The sequence below is a fragment of the Pseudophryne corroboree genome, chromosome 4 (genome assembly GCF_028390025.1).
Source record: "Pseudophryne corroboree isolate aPseCor3 chromosome 4, aPseCor3.hap2, whole genome shotgun sequence".
NCBI lineage: Eukaryota > Metazoa > Chordata > Amphibia > Anura > Myobatrachidae > Pseudophryne > Pseudophryne corroboree.
Window position 1 is genome coordinate 557,676,825 of NC_086447.1, and position 21,878 is coordinate 557,698,702.

Here is a 21,878-nt window from a genome sequence, read left to right on the forward strand (position 1 = left end):
AGAGGTTATTATACAACTTATTGCAGTAGTTCTCAAACTTTCTTAAATCATGGAAGCCATAGAAGATCAGAATTATTTTCACAGCATCCCGAGGCCAAAAGCTTTTATTAAGAAATTCAGAAAAAAATCTTAAAATAAGTGAACTGTACTTATCCTTAGGGTCAGTTATGCGGTGGTGGACAAGATTGCACTTCTGCTTGTCCACAAATGTTATGACTGACAGCCACTGTCCACGAATTTTATGACTGCCAGCCACCGGCACTGATTGTGCCTATCACATTGACCACAATTAATTGATTTGGCCCTGGACCTCCAACTAAAGGCACCCCTGCAAGTGCGCTGCAGAAACCCAGGGTGCCGCGACACCTAGGGGTCAATTCAATTATCTGCGATGAGCTCGCACTCGCGAGACATTGTGACATCCATATTTTATGGCTGTCTGAACTTGCACAAAAGTGATCCCTGTCCATAGAGCTCCAAGCTATTTTGTGCAAATTTGGGCAGAAATTAGCCCGCGGGGGGTGCAAGATCAGGTGCCATTACTAGCATTGAAACGCTGCGGCAATGGCACATCGCACCTTTCACACCTAATTGGATTGATAAACTAGTTTGGGTACCACTGGCTTACTGTCATTTATTTTGCTTAAAGTTATTTTTATGTATTTAACATAATAAATCCCATTACTAATAATGACATTTCTTAGATTGATGAGATTTATGTTGCTGTATGTTCCAACACAAGTCACTGACTCGTATTGAGTAAATATTTTGTGTGTGTTGTACTGCCTTTAATAGGCCACCACGCTGTCAGTCATGGAAACTAATTCTTCTTATAGAAAGTACTTTGTTGCTTATTTTGGGCAACTATTATGTACTGTAGCAAAGGTAGTAAACAAAGCAACTCCTCTAAACACATAACTAAACTCCTCATAATTAGAACCAGTTATTTTTGTATTGCGTTTCATTTCATTTATTGACACGTAACATAACACATTTCATGCAAAGCCAACTATACCTGTATATCTCTATACGACAAGAGAAAATTGATAATAATATCAGGCGATAAAACTTCTATATTATCCACACGCTGGCGTATTCGTGTCAGCTCTGCAGCCAGCTCCTTCCCAGTGTACTGGTTGCGTGCACGACGGATGTCATTAAGAATGGCTTCTCGGAAATACTGGCTACAATTTAAAAAAAAAAAAAAGTCAAATGAGAAAAATATTTAATCAAAACGGTTTATTTCAGCATTAACATGCTGCTCACAGATTTCCATCACTGACGCATTCATTGACATAACTTTACCTTTTCATTATCTGTTCCTACACTACAAGCATTATTGCAGTACATAATGTAGCTGTGCCATTTACGCACTCCTCTGTAGCAGTGTACACACAAGGGAACGATTTAGTGGGTGAGTGACTTTTTACTAACAGAGCATTTCTGCTTCCACAGACCTTACTTTGCACTCAATATATAAAAAGCACTGTGACAAATTAATGATAGACATTATACCATGAACATAAATCTATTTATACTGTCCATGTATCACTTAGGAATCTTTCATAGGGATCATATTAAAGCAGCATGCCTATATATAACACAGCAGGAAAAAACAAAGCATACACAAAACAGGGACATAACATTAAGACACAGTAAATGTAGCAGCGATATACTGAAGCCTACAGTATGGTTAGTAGATGTGCCTACACCTTTCAGCATATGTGCAGCTCTGTACTGGGCTCTTCTGAAACTACTCTGAAAATGCTTCAGCATGTCAATGGCACAGGATGTCATAATGTCATATTCATCCTGCACTTTCCCTAAGGAGAAGTACTTTTTACAGCCACTGTGGCAGGTGTTCGGACCTTAATATAATCCTGAACATACACTGCAGACAATTAAACATTATAGAGATACTGTACCATTCATTAAGCCTGGACTTATCAACACTGTATTATTATTATTATTATTAGTAGTAGTAGTAGTAGTAGTAGTAGTAGTAGTAGTATGGTTTACTAATACGACACGACCAATCGTCTGGAGCACTGTACTGAGAAACAGTTACATTGAAAGCACAACCACTTCACTATACCAAGTACAGAAAGAGATGTATAAGAAGAAAGACAAACCTTGAGAAAGATAACCACTTACCACTTGTTCCTGAAGTCCCTAATTTCAAGTGGATTTTCTGGACTACGGACAGTTTTCCTGTCTCCCACATGCCGCCCACTTCCCATATCATTGTGGCCCCCATGGTAGAAAACAGCGAATTGCACAACTCTATTCTTATTGTTTTATTATATGCTGAATGAAGGAATTGATTATAATACAACTTTTAAATAATTAATTAATTCAGCGTAGATTGCCACTGTATAAAGAGACATGGGCCATTTGCAGCAGAGCATTCAGTACTGGGTGGAAAAGATCATGTAAGATGGTTATATGAGTGCTGTTCCTCACTATGCCAGTCTGTGTCTGCATGTACACTATCATGTACTGTACAATCACTAGTACACTAGCCTGTGTGTGTTCAGAAAATAAGATTTTAAACCTACCGGTAAATCTTTTTCTCCTAGTCTGTAGAGGATGCTGGAGACTCCGTAAGGACCATGGGGTATAGACGGGTTCCGCAGGAGACATGGGCACTCTAAAGACTTTAGAATGGGTGTGCACTGGCTCCTCCCGCTATGCTCCTCCTCCAGACCTCAGTTAGAGAAACTGTGCCCAGAGGAGACGGACAGTACGAGGAAAGGATTTTTGTTAATCTAAGGGCAAGATTCATACCAGCCCACACCATCCACACCGTATAACCTGGAATATACGCAACCAGTTAACAGTATGAACAAAACAGCATCAGCCAAAGACTGATCTTAACTGTAACATAACCCAACAACTATATACAAGCCTTGCAGAAATATGTCCGCACTGGGACGGGCGCCCAGCATCCTCTACGGACTAGGAGAAAAAGATTTACCGGCAGGTTTAAAATCTTATTTTCTCTTACGTCCTAGAGGATGCTGGGGACTCCGTAAGGACCATGGGGATTATACCAAAGCTCCAAACCGGGCGGAAGAGTGCGGATGACTCTGCAGCACCGATTGAGCAAACACAAGGTCCTCCTCAACCAGGGTATCAAACTTGTAGAATTTTGCGAAGGTGTTTGAACCCGACCAAGTAGCTGCTCGGCAAAGCTGTAACGCCAAGACGCCTCGGGCAGCCGCCCAAGAAGAGCCCACCTTCCTAGTGGAATGGGCCTTTACCGAATTTGGTAACGGCAATCCAGCCGTAGAATGAGCCTGCTGAATCGTGTTACAGATCCAGCGAGCAATAGTCTGCTTAGAAGCAGGAGCGCCAACCTTGTTGGCCGCATACAGGACAAACAGTGCCTCTGTTTTCCTAATCCGAGCCGTCCTGGCTACGTAAATTTTTAAGGCCCTGACTACATCCAGGGTCTTGGAATCCTCCAAGTCTCCCATAGCCACCGGCACCACAATAGGTTGGTTCATATGAAACGATGAAACCATCTTAGGCAAAAATTGAGGACGCGTCCTCAACTCTGCTCTATCCACATGGAAAATCAGATAGGGGCTTTTGTGAGACAAAGCCGCCAATTCGGACACCCGCCTTGCAGATGCCAAGGCCAACAACATGACCACCTTCCAAGTGAAAAATTTTAATTCAACGGTTTGAAGAGGTTCAAACCAGTGAGATTTTAGGAACTGTAACACCACGTTCAGGTCCCAAGGTGCCACTGGGGGCACAAAAGGAGGCTGGATGTGCAGCACTCCCTTTACAAAAGTCTGGACTTCTGGGAGAGAAGCCAATTCCTTCTGAAAGAATATAGATAGGGCCGAAATCTGTACCTTAATGGAGCCTAACTTCAGGCCCATATCCACTCCTGTCTGTAGAAAGTGGAGAAAACGGCCCAAGTGGAAATCTTCCGTAGGAGCATTCTTGGCTTCACACCAAGATACATACTTCCTCCAGATACGGTGATAATGTTTCGCCGTCACCTCCTTCCTAGCCTTCATCAGAGTAGGGATGACTTCCTCCGGAATACCTTTCCCAGCTAGGATTCTGTGTTCAACCGCCACGCCATCAAACATAACCGCGGTAAGTCTTGGAATACGCAGGGCCCCTGCTGCAACAGGTCCTCCCTGAGAGGAAGAGGCCATGGATCCTCTGTAAGCATCTCAAGATCTGAATACCAGGCCCTTCAAGGCCAATCTGGAACAATGAGTATTGTCCGAACTCTTTTTCCTCTTATGATTCTCAATATTTTTGAGATGAGAGGAAGAGGAGGGAACACATAGACCGACTGAAACACCCACGGTGTCACCAAGGCATCTACCGCTACTGCCTGAGGGTCCCTTGACCTGGCACAATACCTCCGAATCTTCTTGTTGAGGCGTGACACCATCATGTCTATTTGAGGAAGTCCCCAAAGACTTGTTATCTCTGCAAAAACTTCTTGATGAAGTCCCCACTTTCCTGGATGGAGATCGTGCCTGCTGAGGAAATCTGCTTCCCAGTTGTCCACTCCCAGAATGAAGACTGCTGACAAAGCGCTTACGTGATTTTCCGCTCAGCGAAGAATCCTGGTGGCTTCCGCCATTGCCACTCTGCTCCTTGTCACGCCTTGGCGGTTTACATGAGCCACGGCTGTGACGTTGTCTGATTGAATCAGAACCGGTAGGTCGCGAAGAAGATTCTCCGCTTGTCGTAGGCCATTGTATATGGCCCTTAATTCTAGAATGTTGGTGTAGACAAGCCTCCTGGCTCGACCATAGTCCCTGAAAATTTCTTCCTTGTGTGACTGCTCCCCATCCTGGGAGGCTCGCGTCCGTGGTCACCAGAACCCAGTCCTGAATGCCGAACCTGTGACCCTCTAGAAGGTGAGCACTCTGCAGCCACAACAGGAGAGACACCCTGGCCCTGGGGGACAGGCTTATTTTCTGATGAATTTGTAGATGGGACCCGGACCACTTGTCCAGAAGGTCCCATTGAAACGTCCTCGCATGAAACCTGCCGAAGGGGATCGCCTCGTAGGTCGCCACCATTTTTTCCCATTACACGAGTGCATTTTTGAACTGACACACTGTTCGGTTTTAACAGGTCTCTGACCATGTTCTGGAGTTCCTGGGCTTTTTCCATCGGGAGAAAAACCCTCTTTTGTTCTGTGTCCAGAATCATTCCTAAGATCGATAGCCGAGTCGTTGGAACCAACTGTGACTTTGGGAGATTTAGAATCCAGCCATGCTACTGGAGCACTCTCAGGGAGAGCGACACGCATTTCAGCAACTGTTCTCTCGATCTCGCTTTTATCAGGAGATCGTCCAAGTATGGGATAATTGTGACTCCCTGCCTGCGCAGGAGTACCATCATTTCCGCCATTACCTTGGTGAAAATCCTCGGGGCCGTGGAAAGCCCAAACGGCAACGTCTGAAACTGGTAATGACAGCCCTGTACAGCGAATCTCAGCTATGCCTAATGAGGGGGATATATGGGGACATGAAGGTATGCATACTTCATCATCGTAGTCGACACTGGAGTCAGAATCCATGTCGGTATCAGTGTCTGCAACTTGGGACAAGGGACGTTTTTGAGACCCTGAAGGGCCCTGTGACACAGTCAAAGCCATTGATTGACGGAGACACCACAATCATCTGTTCCACCTCCTCCTTAGATGAGCCTTCCGCTTCAGACATGCCGACACACACGTACCGACACTCCCACACACTCAGGGATATATCTATATGGAGACAGTCCCCCAATAAGGCCCTTTGGAGAGAGAGAGAGAGTATGCCAGCACACACCCAGCGCCACCTGACACTGGAATAAAATCTCAGTTAGTACAGCGCTTTTATATAAATACACTCACTGCGCCAATGAAATGTGCCCCCCCCCCCATCTTTTTTGCCCTCTGTAACCTTGTTCAGCAGGGGAGAGTCCGGGGAGCCATCTTCTCTGCAGTGTGCTGTGGAGAAAATGGCGCTGGTTAGTGCTGGAGGACCAAGCCCCGCCCCCTCACCGGCGGGCTTTGGTCCCGCTCAAATTATTTATACTGGCGGGGGTTTATTAATATACTGCCTCCGCAGTATCTACTTTATATGCCAGTGTCCCTAGAGGTTTTTATTGCTGCCCAGGGCGCCCGCCCTGCACCCTTACAGTGCCCGCTGTGTGTGTCTGTGTGGGAGCAATGGCGCGCAGCGTTACCTCAGTGAAGATCTGAAGTCTTCTGCCGCCTGTGAAGTCTTCTTTTCTTCTTAATACTCACCCGGCTTCAATCTTCCAGCTCTGTGAGGAGGACGCCGGCGCGGCTCTGGGACGAATGGCGAGGGTGAGACCTGCGTTCCGACCCTCTAGAGCTAAATGGTGTCCAGTAGCCTAAGAAGCAGAGCCTATCATTTAAGTAGGTCTGCTTCTCTCCCCTAAGTCCCACGATGCAGGGAGTTTGTTCCCAGCAGTGCTCCCTGATAATAAAAAACCTAACAAAAAGTATTTTTCAGATAAACTCAGGAGAGCTCCCCTGCAGTGCACCCAGTCTCCTCTGGGCACAGGATCTAACTGAGGTCTGGAGGAGGGGCATAGAGGGAGGAGCCAGTGCACACCCATTCTAAAGTCTTTAGAGTGCCCATTGTCTCCTGCGGAGCCCGTCTATACCCCATGGTCCTTACGGAGTCCCCAGCATCCTCTAGGACGCAAGAGAAATGAGTGTTCTAAATGATGTACTTGGGAAGCACAGCATACTAGTATAGCACAGTGTAAATCAGAGATTAAATAGAATGTGTGTAGTGTGTGTGTGTGTGTGTGTTAAAGAAAGGTGACTGTCATTATACATGCTTTTGGGTACTTTAATCATTTCAATAAGAAAACACACACACACACACACACACACACACACACAACGGTGGACTGTTTCTCTTCATTACAAATATATGCAAACTTTAAAAACAGATGTTTATCACTATTTATGGACTCTAGGCGGACACCCGTGCTTCATAAAATTACAAGCAAAAGGTTTTAAAATAATATAATCTAGATTAGAGAAAAGCCCTTACCAGGAGCTGGCCTGTGCCATCTTCAAAATTTGAATAAAGCGATCTACCAGGGGCAAACAGATGGGGCCGAGAAGTAGCTCAAAGTTAGGCTGCATCAATTCGGTCAATCCTTTCATGAAGCTGCTATCACAGCAGAACACCTTGTTATGTGGTGTAGTCATATAAGGAATAAATGTGTAATTAGCAGTGCACATCTGTAACAAAAAGAAACAAAAAAATGCATAGATATAAACACTAAAAATGTGATCTTACAGTACATTGTATATATTAAAAGTATCTATGGCAAACGGGATGCAGTTAATATAACCGCTGTCGGGATCCTGGCGTTCGGTATTCAGACACCGGAATCCCGACAGCCGGTAAAATGCTGGCGGTTGGAATACCAACCGCTCCCTGGTATTCCCACTCAGGTGGTAGCTGCATGCCACCACCCAAGGGAGGATAGAACCTGTGGCGAGCGCAGCAAGCCCACGTGGGGACCCGCTGCGCTCGCTGCCGGTATTGCGGCTGGAGGGATCCTGACAGCCGGCATATTATACTGAACCCATGGTAAACAATATCCTGTTTGGCAATTAGAAAACATTGCTAAACTATAACTACAAGATTGTTCACATAGAAAGACATTTTGTAAAATGTATATTGTATAACACATTACAAATAAATAGTATATACAGTACAATAAAATTAAATATATAGTTAAAATCTGTCACACTGGACATACGTTGAGCTGCATGACATTGTATTTTAGTTGTTATACAGATGAGTGTAGACACTTTTGTCTTTTATCAGCCAATTACGAAGAGGGTGCCTGCGGTGTTCTTCCACAGAATTAAATAGAGGACAGTTGTGTATATAATACAGGGTTTGGGGCCTGTTTTTCTAACAACAAATAAATATCTTTATAAATCAATAATGACTAGAGCCTGTCGGGCTGATACAGTGCACATATTACACCAGCTGACACAACCTACCTTGTGTGAATTCACAATATGCATGGACAGAACACTGCGCACATGCAGTGGCATCACTAGGGGTGTGTGGGCTGCACCCAGGTGTCACCCACCGAGGGGTATCACCAAAATGCCAGCTCCTTCTCAGTGACAGGAGCCAGGTGCTGTACTGTAACATTACATTCCTCACCTGGCACCTGTCGCAGTGTAGAAGCCTGCTGTGCAGACAGTCAGTCTCTGGGGGCAGCTCAGCATCTCTGGGACTCCCGTATTGATGAAAATGGGGGTCAGGCCATGAAGCCACACTCCTTCCCATGAGGCCATGGCCCCTTTTTGCTGGTGCAAGCCAAAGACGCATTCGGGTGTACTTCGACTGCTCCAGATGTCAGAGTGATTGGTCTGCATATAACATACCCACACAACGACTTAACTGCTAATGGAGCGTCTACCCACAAATATACTTGTAGGTTAATTGGCTCCTAACAAAAATTAACCCTAGCGTGTGCGCGCGCGTGTGTGTGTGTGTGTGTGTGTGTGTGTGTGTGTGTGTGTGTACACATGTGGTAATAAATAATAATATGCAGTCAAAAGGTCTCTCAATAAGTTGTATCTTGCTTTGCAGACATGCTGGAGCCACACACTGCTGGATTCCTGCATGTTACCTGTGCACTAGAGAAGATCAGTGTGCAGCTCAGTGTATGTGAAAATGTGAGATTTAAAAAGACACAGACATAGGTTTCTTCAGACAATGTTTCTTCAGGACAGGCCTGACTAGGAGTTAAACTTAAACTAACTGGTACTTAAAGGGTTCCACTTCCTTGTTTAGTACACTACCCCGAGGGTGTGATGTTTCATGAGTAGCAAAGGGTGACAGAAGTGAATAGGGTCTTAGTGTGACACTCTGATATATAGATATCTATGTACCCCTCAAATTGCCCTTAGGGAACCTTTTACTTGGACTAGCCCAGCTACACTGAAGGGGTTAATACCCCTTTCTCCTAATCCCTTTGTGATGTCAGCTGCAGCCTCAAGACATGGGGGGCACAAGGACCTGGGGATGACCTATCGCAGCTGCCCAGAGCGGGAAGGATCCGGGGACTTTGAAAGGAAGCTTTTAAAAAAGGGGAGTCAGCGGGATCCGTTGGAGTGCTGAGGAGACTTTTGAAGAAGACGGAACTGCTGCTGCTGTGAAGAGACCCGCCCGCCGCCGCAAAAGAGACCTGTCAGCCGCCGGGAGGAGGGAAAGAAGGAGTGCTAAAGAGAGCCAGGACTGACAGCTGAGACCCGCTAGTCATCGATGCTGAGACCCGCCAGCCGCCGCTACTGAGTCCTGCCATTCGCCGCTGAGAAGACGGAGTGTCGCGTGGTGGGGGCTGCGGAGGAGAGACCACTGAGGAGCGCACGGCGCTGGAGATCGTGGATGACAGCCGAGACCCGCCTACCACCGCTAAAGAGACCCTCCAGCCGCCGGGAGGAGAACAGCGCGACATTGAGGAAACACAGTGGCTGCTGTGAGGGGGAGACGGAGCCACCGCTGACAGGTGACCAGAGTCAGGACTGCACACTGCTACTGAGGTAACCGCAGGGGGGAGAAGGGGTGAGCGCCGCTGCCAGGGGAGCTGCTGTGAGGAGACTATACATCTATAGCCTGCAGTGTTGAGGATCCCTAACCTGCCGCCTGCACACAGATAGTTAGCAGCAACTCCAGTACTCCTACCCGCTGAGTTGAGGGAACAAGTGGGGGAATATAGTACTGTGGGGCCACCCTGAGAGAAAGACGAGAGCAGCCTTCAGGTACCTCTCCACCCCAAATCCTCCGCACCTTTCTTGTCAGGAATTGTCAGCCTTCAGATTGCTTACATCTTTCACTACAAATATTGCATATTACAGCTCCAAAGGGCTGCTAGAGGGAAAGTTGTTATTGATTCAGTGTCATCAGGCTCTATATAGGGAAAAGCAGTGAGCCAGAAGCAAGCTTTACCTTAAATAGCTCAGACTGACGAATAGGATAAAGTATACAGCTGTTGGTAGGGATCTAGAGGGGATGTATTTCTCCCGTCATCCTTTCATTTCCATGTGCTTGCTTTGCAAAGATATTGGCCTATAATAAATCATCGTGTACACTGTAACTAACGCCTGCTATCTGCATGCCAAGGGATTCCTTTCAACCATTTCTGCATTCCCAGTTCCCTTCTACTCCCACCAATCCATTTGCTTTGAACTGCAACCCTTTTCGTATTAAGCGCCACTGACTGTGCTTGAGAGGCCCTCAAAGGTTATATACAGTCTATGCTAAATCTGATTAGTTAACTGACCAATTGCCATTTCGAGCCTAACTGTTTATCTGGTATAACCTGTAATGAGGAAACTATCATACATATCGCAATAGTCTTAGAGCAAAAACCTGAGTAACAGAGACCTTATAGTGCCACTGGGGATAAATGTCGGTAAATATAAGTAAATGTTAATTTCTCCAGGCTAACGTTACCTATGTACTGAATGTATTCTTTATGCTGAAATTGTGAACGTTGTTATTTCTTGTTACCCTAAATTGAAAGTAATAGCGGTGACCACTCCTCCTGATTCAAAATAATAAATTATTTGTCACCGTCCAAACGTGTGGTGACCTGTGTTTGGGGTTGGGGTTTCCTTGTTCCTCTGCCTAGGGTTCCAGCAGCTGATTCAGTCTAAGACGAGATTCCGGGTGAAGAATTCAGGTACGACCACCGACACCTACACCTGCAACCACATTCTCACCAGATAGACCTGTTACATTAGCACTATTTTGAATAGGGTCTTAGTCATGTGAAATGAAAATTAATTTGGGTCTTATGCCTGTAAAATCCATACATAAAGCAATAACATGCATACAGTTTGTGCCAACTTCACCTACTGTAATTACTCATCCGTATCGCAGATGAATAATCCGGTATGTCAGATGTGTATAAATCAATTTCTAAGAAACTGTTAATAAATAATAATGCACCCCCTGGTCCACCAGGATTGTTGCAGTGCAGGTTAATACTGTATAGTCATCACAGATCCTGCCACCCACACAACAGTGCCAGCATAGAGAAAGCTTTCTTGTCTTTTGTGCTACAGTATTTATTCTAGTAATGACTAGGATTTATGTTTTCACGGATTATCTAACAATAAATAACCTTAGAAATAAGACCTTGTAACTGTATGAAAATAGCTTGATTTGATAACTATGGCAGCAAACAATGATTCTGAACCTACATTTACAGACATCTTAACATTTTCACAGGAGGCGGGGGTTAGATTTACGCATAATGCATTTGCAGAGTGTCCTTTATCATTAGACACACTGATGGTGGTATTTTGAATATACACGTGTCCCCTATTATTTGGGGAAACAAATGTATTTATTAACAGTTATTTAGATAACGCAGGCATATTGCACAGCATTTTACAGAAAACCTTTAGACATTCACACAAGTCCCTGCCCCAGTGGAGCCTACAATTTATATTCCCTATAACAGACACACACAGGTTAAATTTGTTAGTAGACTATTAACCTACCAGTATGCTTTTTGATTTGTGGGAGGAAACCTGAGCACCCAGATGAAACCCACGCAAACACAAGGAGAACATATTAACTCCACACATACTGTACAGGGCCCTGGCTATAGTCACACCCATGACCTCAGTGCTATGTGGAAGCAATGCTGATCACTGTGCTATTGTGTTGCCAAAATGGAGTACAGTAAGGGCGTTCAATTAGGAATACATATGTATTCCCAGCGGACGGGATGCCGGCTGTCAGTATCCCGACAGCAGCATCCCGCCCGCCAGAATGCCGGCAGCAGGGAGAGCGCTATGAGTCCCCTTGTGGGCTCGCTATGCTCGCCACAGGATCTATTCCCACTCTATGGGTGTCGTGGACACCCATATAGTGGGAATAATCCCTTTGGGTCGGCATGCCAACAGTCGGGATTCTCAGGGGGCGGGATGTAGGGGGAGGTATTGTGACCGCTGGTCACATAACTACATCCAGAGTACAACACCCAAAGGATTACATTCTTCTGTGTGCAATGGAGTCTTTCCAATCTTGATGCGGTTCCCATCCTCTTTTTTTAGGGGCTGTTTTGAGACACGGTGCACGTTATAGAGGGGAGAATCAGGCACACAGGCTTTGTGACTACAGCCTTGCTGGACACGGTCATGCTGGATTAAGAGGTTTGCTAGAGCAAACATTTTTTCTGTGTCTTTGTTTTGTTTTTTATGGTGCTGGACTTGGTGCTGCTGGACTATAGTCAGCCAGACTAAGGACTTGCATAACAGGGACTTGCAACACTTGCCAAACTAATATTAACAATTGAAAGAACAGTGGCAATATTCTACTGCTGATTGATAAATAAGATTGAGAATTAACCTTCGCAAGACTTATCTAGTGGTTTTCTCTTCAACATCAAAAATCACACTCTCAGCTTCCAAGACATCTTGGAGCGCCCTAGATTTTGGATTGTATTATTTGCTGTGTATGAGGTCCGGATATGTTTCGCGGCTGCTAGAGTTATTTTTACCTTAACCTAGTGAACGCTGCGTGCACTACTGTATGTATACATATTTAACATGCACAAACATGCATCTTCTTTGCTGAAGTTTATATCCCTCAAATAATATGCAGGGTTACCAGTTTCTCTATACACTACACACTGATATAGGGCAGTACGGATGGTGTAGTGGTTAGCATTACTGCCTCACAACACTAAGGTCATGGGTTCGATTCCCACCATGACCCTAACTGTGCGGAGTTTGTATATTCTCCCCGTACTTGCGTGGGTTTCCTCCGGGTACTCTGGTTTCCTCCCACATTCCAAAAAAATACTGGTAGGTTAATTGGCTTCTGACAAAAATTAGCCCTAGCATGAATGTGCTAGGAAATATAGATTGTAAACTCTATTGGGGCAGGGACTGATGTGAATGGGCAAATATTCTCTGTAAAGCGCTGCGGAATATGTGTGCGCTACATAAATAACTGGTAATAATAATATATATCACAGTGCTCTATGGGGGGCCTTCACTGGCAATAACTCTTCAACACATTTGTTTATTTCACTTAAAAATGAAATAGGTAATACTTACATTATTCTTTTGGCAAACAATTTCCTAAAGGAAAAGAACAAACAAAAACACATTAAAACAAATATTGCAATTTGTACATACAGCGAGAAGCAAAAAGAAAAAGAAAAAAAAGCTATTTTCTATTTCTAAGAAAGTAGAGTCAGAAATGTTTTTTGGTTCCCTACGTATGATTGTGATTGCTAAAAATCATACCCAGCGAGCAAAGAGAATGTGTTATATTATTTGTGTGGTTGACATCTGTCGAGCCGCTTTTCTAGACATACCCAGTGGAAAATGAAAAGTGGCAGTATGGAAAACGTAATTGAAAAATGTCATGTTACAACAAAAGCAGTAAGTGGCTGTATAGTGGCCCATTTTCACCAATGGACATGCCAAAGTATGAACCAAACAATTTAGATTGAGGGGGTAATTCAGACCTGATCGCTACTGTGTGTTTTCGCACAGCGGGCAATCAGGTCTGTACTGTGCATCAGGTCTGTACCGGGCATCAGTGTATAGCGTTGGAAGGGAGGGTGTCTTGACGTCAAATCAGGTCCCAGACAGGCAGAAGTGATCGCAGCGGCTAAGTCCTGGGCTGCTAAACACACGATCGCACACTTGCACAGCTAAAATACACTCCTCCTGTAGGCGGCGACTATCTGATCGCAAGGATGCAAAAATTGCTGCCCAGCGATCAGGTCTGAACAACCCCCTTAGATATTGCACTGTTTGGAGCCACAAACATTGGTGACTTTGGCAAGAGCAGATATCGCCAATGAGATAGTGATATCAGAGCTGGTATGACCAGCACAAACTATGTATAATCCAGTATATATATACACATATATATATATATATATATATATATATATATATATATATATATATACACACATATATATATATATATATATATATATATACACATATACATATATACACATATATATATATATTTATATTAAGAATTTACTCACCGGTAATTCTATTTCTCGTAGTCCGTAGTGGATGCTGGGAACTCCGTAAGGACCATGGGGAATAGCGGGCTCCGAAGGAGGCTGGGCACTCTAGAAAGATCTTAGACTACCTGGTGTGCACTGGCTCCTCCCACTATGACCCTCCTCCAAGCCTCAGTTAGGTACTGTGCCCGGACGAGCGTACACAATAAGGAAGGATTTTGAATCCCGGGTAAGACTCATACCAGCCACACCAATCACACCGTACAACTCGTGATATGAAACACAGTTAACAGTATGAAACAATAGAGCCTCTCAACAGATGGCTCAACAATAACCCGATTTAGTTAACAATAACTATGTACAAGTATTGCAGATAAACCGCACTTGGGATGGGCGCCCAGCATCCACTACGGACTACGAGAAATAGAATTACCGGTGAGTAAATTCTTATTTTCTCTAACGTCCTAGTGGATGCTGGGAACTCCGTAAGGACCATGGGGATTATACCAAAGCTCCCAAACGGGCGGGAGAGTGCGGATGACTCTGCAGCACTGAATGAGAGAACTCCAGGTCCTCCTCAGCCAGGGTATCAAATTTGTAGAATTTTGCAAACGTGTTTGCCCCTGACCAAGTAGCTGCTCGGCAAAGTTGTAAAGCCGAGACCTCTCGGGCAGCCGCCCAAGATGAGCCCACCTTCCTTGTGGAATGGGCATTGACAGATTTTGGCTGTGGCAGGCCTGCCACAGTATGTGCAAGCTGAATTGTACTACAAATCCAACGAGCAATAGTCTGCTTAGAAGCAGGAGCACCCAGCTTGTTAGGTGCATATAGGATAAACAGCGAGTCAGATTTTCTGACTCTAGCCGTTCTGGAAACATATATTTTCAGTGCCCTGACAACGTCTAGCAACTTGGAGTCCTCCAAGTCCCTAGTAGCCTAGGCACCACAATAGGCTGGTTCAGGTGAAACGCTGACACCACCTTTGGGAGAAACTGGGGACGAGTCCTCAATTCTGCCCTATCCATATGGAAAATCAAATAAGGGCTTTTACAAGACAAAGCCGCCAACTTTGATACTCGCCTGGCAGAAGCCAAGGCCAATAACATAACCACCTTCCACGTGAGATATTTCAGATCCACGGTTTTTAGTGGTTCAAACCAATGTGATTTTAAGAAACTCAACACCACGTTGAGATCCCAAGGTGCCACAGGAGGCACAAACGGGGGCTGACTCTGCAGCACTCCTTTTATAAATGTCTGAACTTCAGGTACTGAAGCTAGTTCTTTTTGAAAGAAAATCGACAGAGCCGAGATCTGTACCTTAATGGAACCCAATTTAAGGCCCATAGTCACTCCTGCTTGCAGGAAATGCAGAAATCGACCTAGTTGAAATTCCTCTGTTGGGGCCCTTTCGGCCTCACACCATGCAACATATTTTCGCCATATGCGGTGATAATGAGTTGCTGTAACCTCTTTCCTGGCTTTAGTAAGCGTAGGAATGACTTCCTCCGGAATGCCCTTTTCCTTCAGGATCCGGCGTTCAACCGCCATGCCGACAAACGCAGCCGCGGTAAGTCTTGGAACAGACAGGGCCCCTGCTGCCGCAGGTCCTGTCTGAGTGGCAGAGGCCATGGGTCCTCTGATATAAATTCTTGAAGTTCTGGGTACCAAGCTCTTCTTGGCCATCCACGAGTATCGTTCTTACTCCTCGCCTTCTTATTATTCTCAGTACCTTTGGTATGAGAGGCAGAGGGGAGAACACATAAACCGACTGGTACACCCACGGTGTTACCAGAGCGTCCATAGCTATCGCCTGAGGGTCCCTTGACCCGGTGCAATATCTTTTATAGCTTTTTGTTGAGGCGGGACGCCATCATGTCCACCTGTGGCCTTTCCCAATGGTGTACAATCCTATTGGAAGACTTCTGGAGGAAGTCCCCATTCTCCCGGGTGGAGGTCGTGTCTGTTGAGAAGATCTGCTTCCCAGTTGTCCACTCCGGGAATGAACACTGCTGACAGTGCTAACACATGATTTTCCGCCTATCGGAGAATCCTTGTGGCTTCTGCCATCGCCATCCTGCTTCTTGTGCCGCCCTGTTGGTTTACATGGGCGACTGCCGTGATGTTGTCTGATTGGATCAGTACCGGCTGGTTTTGAAGCAGAGGCCTTGCCGGCCTCAGGGTATTGTAAATGGCCCTCAGGTCCAGAATATTTATGTGTAGGGAAATAACCTGACTTGACCAAAGTCCCTGGAAATTTCTTCCCTGTGTGACTGCCTCCCAGCCTCAAAGGCTGGAATCCATGGTCACTAGGACCTAGTCCTGTATGCCGAACCTGCGGCCCTCTTGAAGATGGGCACTCTGCAGCCACCACAGTAGAGATACCCTGGTCCTTGGAGACAGGGTTATCAGCCTATGCATCGGAAGATGCGATCCGGACCACTTGTCCAACAGGTCCCTCTGAAAAGTTCTTGTATGGAACCTGCCTAATGGGATTGCTTCGTAGGAAGCTACCATTTTTCCCAGGACTCGCGTGCAATGATGCACCGCTACCTATTTTTGGCTTCAGGAGGTCTCTGACTAGAGATGACAACTCCTTAGCTTTCTCCTCCGGGAGAAACACTATTTCTGGTTTATGTCCAGAACCATCCCCAGGAACAGTAGACGTGTCATAGGAACCAGCTGTGACTTTGGACTGTTTAGAATCCAACCATGCTGTTGTAGCACTTTCCAAAATAGTGCTACCCCGACTACCAACTGCTCCTTGGACGTCGCCCTTATAACGAGATTGTCCAAGTACGGGATAATTACAACTCCCTTTTTTTGAAGGAGTATCAACATTTCGGCCATTACCTTGATAAAACACCCTCGGTGCCATGTACAGTCCAAACGGCAGTGTCTGGACTTGGTAATGGTAATCCTGTACCACAAATCTGAGGTACTCCTGGCGAGGATGGTAAATGGGGACATGCAGGTAAGCATCCTTGATGTCCCAGGATACCATGTAATCCCCCTCGTCCAGGCTTGGAATAACCGCCCTGAGCGATTCCATCTTGAACTTGAATTTTTGTGTTCAAGGATTTTAAATATAAAATGGGTCACACCGAACCATACGGTTTCGGTACCCCAACCCGTGTGGAATAGTAACCCTGTCCTTGTTGAAGTAGGGGCACCTTGAGTATTACCTGCTGGGAATACCGCTTATTAATTGCCTCTAGCACAGCCTCCCTGCCTGAGGGAGTTGTCAGCAAGGCATATTTTAGGAAACGGCTGGGGGGAGACATCTCGAATTCCAGCTTGTACCCCTGAAATACTACTTGAAAGAAACAGGGATCCACCTGTGAGCGAGCCCACTAATTGCTGAAATTTTTGAGACGGCCCCCCACCGTACCTGGCTACACCTGTGGAGCACCCGCGTCATGGTGTGGCCTCACAGGAGGCGGGGGAAGAATCTTGATTCTGGGAACAGGCTGACTGGTGCAGCTTTTTTCCCTCTACCCTTGTCTCTGTACAGAAAGGAAGCGCCATTTGACCCGCTTGCTTTTCTGAAGCCGAAAGGACTGTACCTTTGTCTGTGAGGAAACCTGAGGTAAAATTATTTCTTCCCAGCAGTTGCTGTGGATACGAGGTCCCAGAGACCATCCCCAAATAATTTCTCACCCTTATAAGGCTCTCTATGCGCTTTTTAAGTCAGCATCACCTGTCCAGTGACAGGTCTCTAATACCCTCCTGACAGAATGGACATTACATTTATTTTGGATGCCAGCCGGCAAAATATCCCTCTGTGCATCCCCCATATATAAGACGACGTCTTTAATATGTTTTTATGTTTGCCAACTAGTATCCCTGTTTGACAGGGTCACCGACCACGCTGCAGCAGCACTATCTGCAGGTCTCAGTCTAGTACCTGAGTGTGTAAATACAGACTTCAGGATAGCCTCCTGTTTTTTATCAACAGGTACCTATTAAAGTGGCCGTATCCTAAGACGGCAGTGCCACCTTTTTTGACAAACGTGTGAGCGCCTTATCCACCCTAGGGGATATCTCCCAGCGTAACTTATCCACCTGGCGGGAAATGGTACGCCATCAGTAACTTTTTATAAATTACCAGTTTCTTAACGGGGGAACCCACGCTTTCACACACTTCATTTATTCATCTGATGGGGGAACAAAACACTGCCTGTTTTTTCTCCCCAAACCTAAAACCCATTTTTAGAGGTGCTTGGGTTAAAGTCAGAAATGTATAACACATTTTTTATTGCCGGGATCACGTCACGGATGTTCCTAGTGGATTGTGTATATGTCTCCACCTTGTCGACACTGGAGTCAGACTCCGTGTCGACATCTGTGTCTGCCATCTGAGAGAGCGGGCGTTTTTGAGCCCCTGATGGCCTTTGAGACGCCTGGGCAGGCGCGGGCTGCGAAGCCGGCTGTCCCACAGCTGTTACGTCATCCACCCTTTTATGTAAGGAGTTGACACTGTCGGTTAATACCTTTCACCTATCCATCCACTCTGGTGTCGGCCCCACAGGGGGCGACATCACATATATCGGCCTCTGTTCTGTCACCATATAAGCCTCCTCATTCAACATGTCGACACAGCCGTACCGACACACCGCAGACACACAGGGAATGCTCTAAACGAGGACAGGACCCACAAAAGCCCTTTGGGGGGACAGAGTAAGAGTATGCCAGCACACACCAGAGCGCTATATATATACAGGGACTAACTGAGTTATGTCCCTAATAGCTTTTATATAATATACTGTATACAGTGCCAATTTTAATGCCCCCCCTCTCTTTTCCCTCTTACTGTACTGTAGAATTGCAGGGAAGAGCCAGGGAGCTTCCCTCCAGCCGAGCTGTGAGGGAAAAATGGCGCCAGTGTGCTGAGGAGATAGGCTCCGCCCCTTTTTCGCGGCCTATTCTCCCGTTTTTTATGGAATTCTGGCAGGGGTATTTACCTCATATATAGCCCCTGGGGCCATATATTGAGGTATTTTAGCCAGCCAAGGTGTTTTTATTGCTGCCTCAGGGCGCCCCCCCCAGCGCCCTGCACCCTCAGTGACCGGAGTGTGAAGTGTGTGAGAGGAGCAATGGCGCACAGCTGCAGTGCTGTGCGCTACCTTGGTGAAGACAGAGTCTTCATGCCGCCGATTTTCCGGACCATCTTCTTGCTTCTGGCTCTGTAAGGGGGACGGCGGCGCGGCTCCGGGACCGAACATCAAGGCTGGGCCTGCGGTCGATCCCTCTGGAGCTAATGGTGTCCAGTAGCCTAAGAAGCCCAATCCGGCTGCAAGCAGGCGAGTTCGCTTCTTCTCCCCTTAGTCCCTCGCTGCAGTGAGCCTGTTGCCAGCAGGTCTCACTGAAAATAACAAATTCTATAACTTTCTAAGAGCTCAGGAGAGCCCCTAGTGTGCATCCAACCTCGGCCGGGCACGAAATCTAACTGAGGCTTGGAGGAGGGTCATAGTGGGAGGAGCCAGTGCACACCAGGTAGTCTAAGATCTTTTTAGAGTGCCCAGCCTCCTTCGGAGCCCGCTATTCCCCATGGTCCTTACGGAGTTCCCAGCATCCACTAGGACGTTAGAGAAATATATATTTATTTATTTTTTTAATGTCCAAAGTCTCAAGTCTTTATATATAAAAACGTCCTACACTCCACAGTGCTCCAGTAAAGTGCTGCACCCCTTGTATGCCCTATTTACTGGGCTGTGTCTACAAAGCAAGAAGGAATAAGCACAATAGTGAAGTAAGTCTTCTAAAAATGTTTATAGTGTATTAGGTGAAATATACACTTGCAATGCATCACATAAAACAAGCATCTCACAATAGCGGCAACAGTCGGACTCTCAGCTCCATGTGGAGGCTCTATTCCATTCAGCGTCCCGGAGATCCCCAGCGCCATCCCAAAAGTGAGTCACAAACCAAGCCTCGATCTCAGCGGTGCAGGCGTCACCTCCGCTCAGTCATTAAATTCCCAGACCGGTTTCGTCTTCAGACTTCCTCAGTGGACATATCCATGCAGTGTGCAGGGTGGTGTTTATATAGAGCTGTGCTTTGAGCTACTAATCAACTACCTCGCCACAGGTGTGCTTTACTATGGTAACCCCATACTTACTCATAAGCAAACCACAAATGTGCCTAGTACCATCACAATTAATCATAGTACACATATACATATTACATCATTGATGACTGAGCGGAGGTGATGCCTGCACCGCTGAGATCGAGGCTTGGTTTGTGGGGTTGGAATTCTGATTAGTATATTATATACAAGTTTGCAAGTTAGTCATGGAGCAACGCACACAAAAAACCCCCCACCCCATTGGATATAATTATACATGAAGCTTGAATTGGCGCATGAAGCCATTTACAATTGTTTTTCATGGATACCCATGTTAACCAAAATGTAAAAAGTGATGTTTTCACATATGAAACACGTTTTCAGAGTAAAGCGAGATAAAGACTGTCTTCCTCATTCATTAAAATCTACAAAAATCAAACCCCACATCAAATGGCTAAATGGTTGCGGAGATTGTAAAAAAATTGGTTTAAATGACTGGTGATGCTTTGTTTTATCTCTACAGGGGAAGCATTTGGGAATGAGCACCTACTTTTCATTACCTTCGCAGAAGACAATTGGATTTAAATCCCCAGCCGATTACTAACTTCCAGGAACAGTGTTAATACATCCTGCACTGTTACAGTAGTCGTAACCACAGAACGTTCCACTACACTGAGCATCTCTGGCAGCATAATGCTCTGATGGCTTCAGGAAGATGAACTGGATATGCTGTGGGGATGAAGAACCAGTGTTCACTGGCAGCTGATACCGAATGGGGAACAGGGCGACGAGAGGAGTCTGATGACGGGAGGGGCCAGAGATTGGATACTATGACACGGTTATATGCCAATGTACATCTCTACACACTTTAAATATTTTCTGCAAAATTGCTGGCTGATAAAATAAAATTTCCCCAGTATTTCCTCATGATCTGTGCTTAACAAGTTATTATTTTAGGGATCATGTAGATAAACTCAGAATTTAGTTTTTGCTCACTGGTGTTGGAAGTGCCATTTTGTCTATACTCAGGAAACGGTGCAGTTACAGATCATCTAATCATAAAGGGATGTCCACTTTTGGACAACAGCTTTTTATATATCGTCGCCTGTAGAGAGCAAGTCAAGTGACACACTATTTATTATGCCGGGATGTAGTTCAAAAAGCTAGAATGCAATTTATTATACATTAGCAGTGTCAAATTTCAGATTGTAAGCTTGCGAGCAGGCCTTCCTACCTCCGACTGTTTGGTATTATCCAGTTTTGTCTTATCATTGTGTCCGGTTGTAAAGCGCAACGGAATTAGCTGCGATATATAAGAAACGGTTACTAAATAAATAAATTAGGTATGCGAGTCACGACCCTAGAGGTGCTCTATGTTTGGCAGGAAGGGGAGGTGGTGGTGGTGGGGGGGTGTCAGCACTTGGATTGAGGGCAATTAATGAAAATAATAAAATGAGGCTGAGAGGTGTGGCCATTAGAGTCTTCTAGGTGAAGGAGCATGCTGACTTACCTTTAGCGACTGTAGAGATTCAGAGTTTGTATCACAATACAGGATGATATTATTAGCCATGCTGAAGCTTTCTCTAACACCCAGATGGTAGAACAGGGAGGGCTGGCGAAAAGCATCAGTCATTTCTACAACCGCAATATCTGCAACACAAAGGAAAAACATACTGTAAGCTCTTCACATCTAAAGCATTTGAACATAATGGTCCTTAAAATGATTAAGGGGGAAGTCCCTTTCTATAGTC

General features: G+C 45.6%; 1 protein-coding gene across 1 annotated transcript in view; it reads right to left on the reverse strand.

The window, feature by feature from the left end:
• Positions 1–21,878, reverse strand: part of MAP3K5 (mitogen-activated protein kinase kinase kinase 5) — a 368,573-nt gene that overhangs the window by 235,809 nt on the left and 110,886 nt on the right. The window contains exons 2-5 of the mRNA XM_063917408.1: positions 21,638–21,777; positions 13,124–13,147; positions 7,065–7,258; positions 1,016–1,184 (exon numbers count right to left, since the gene is read on the reverse strand). Coding sequence (XP_063773478.1) covers positions 1,016–1,184; positions 7,065–7,258; positions 13,124–13,147; positions 21,638–21,777 — 527 coding nt within the window. The remainder of the gene's footprint in view (positions 1–1,015; positions 1,185–7,064; positions 7,259–13,123; positions 13,148–21,637; positions 21,778–21,878) is intronic.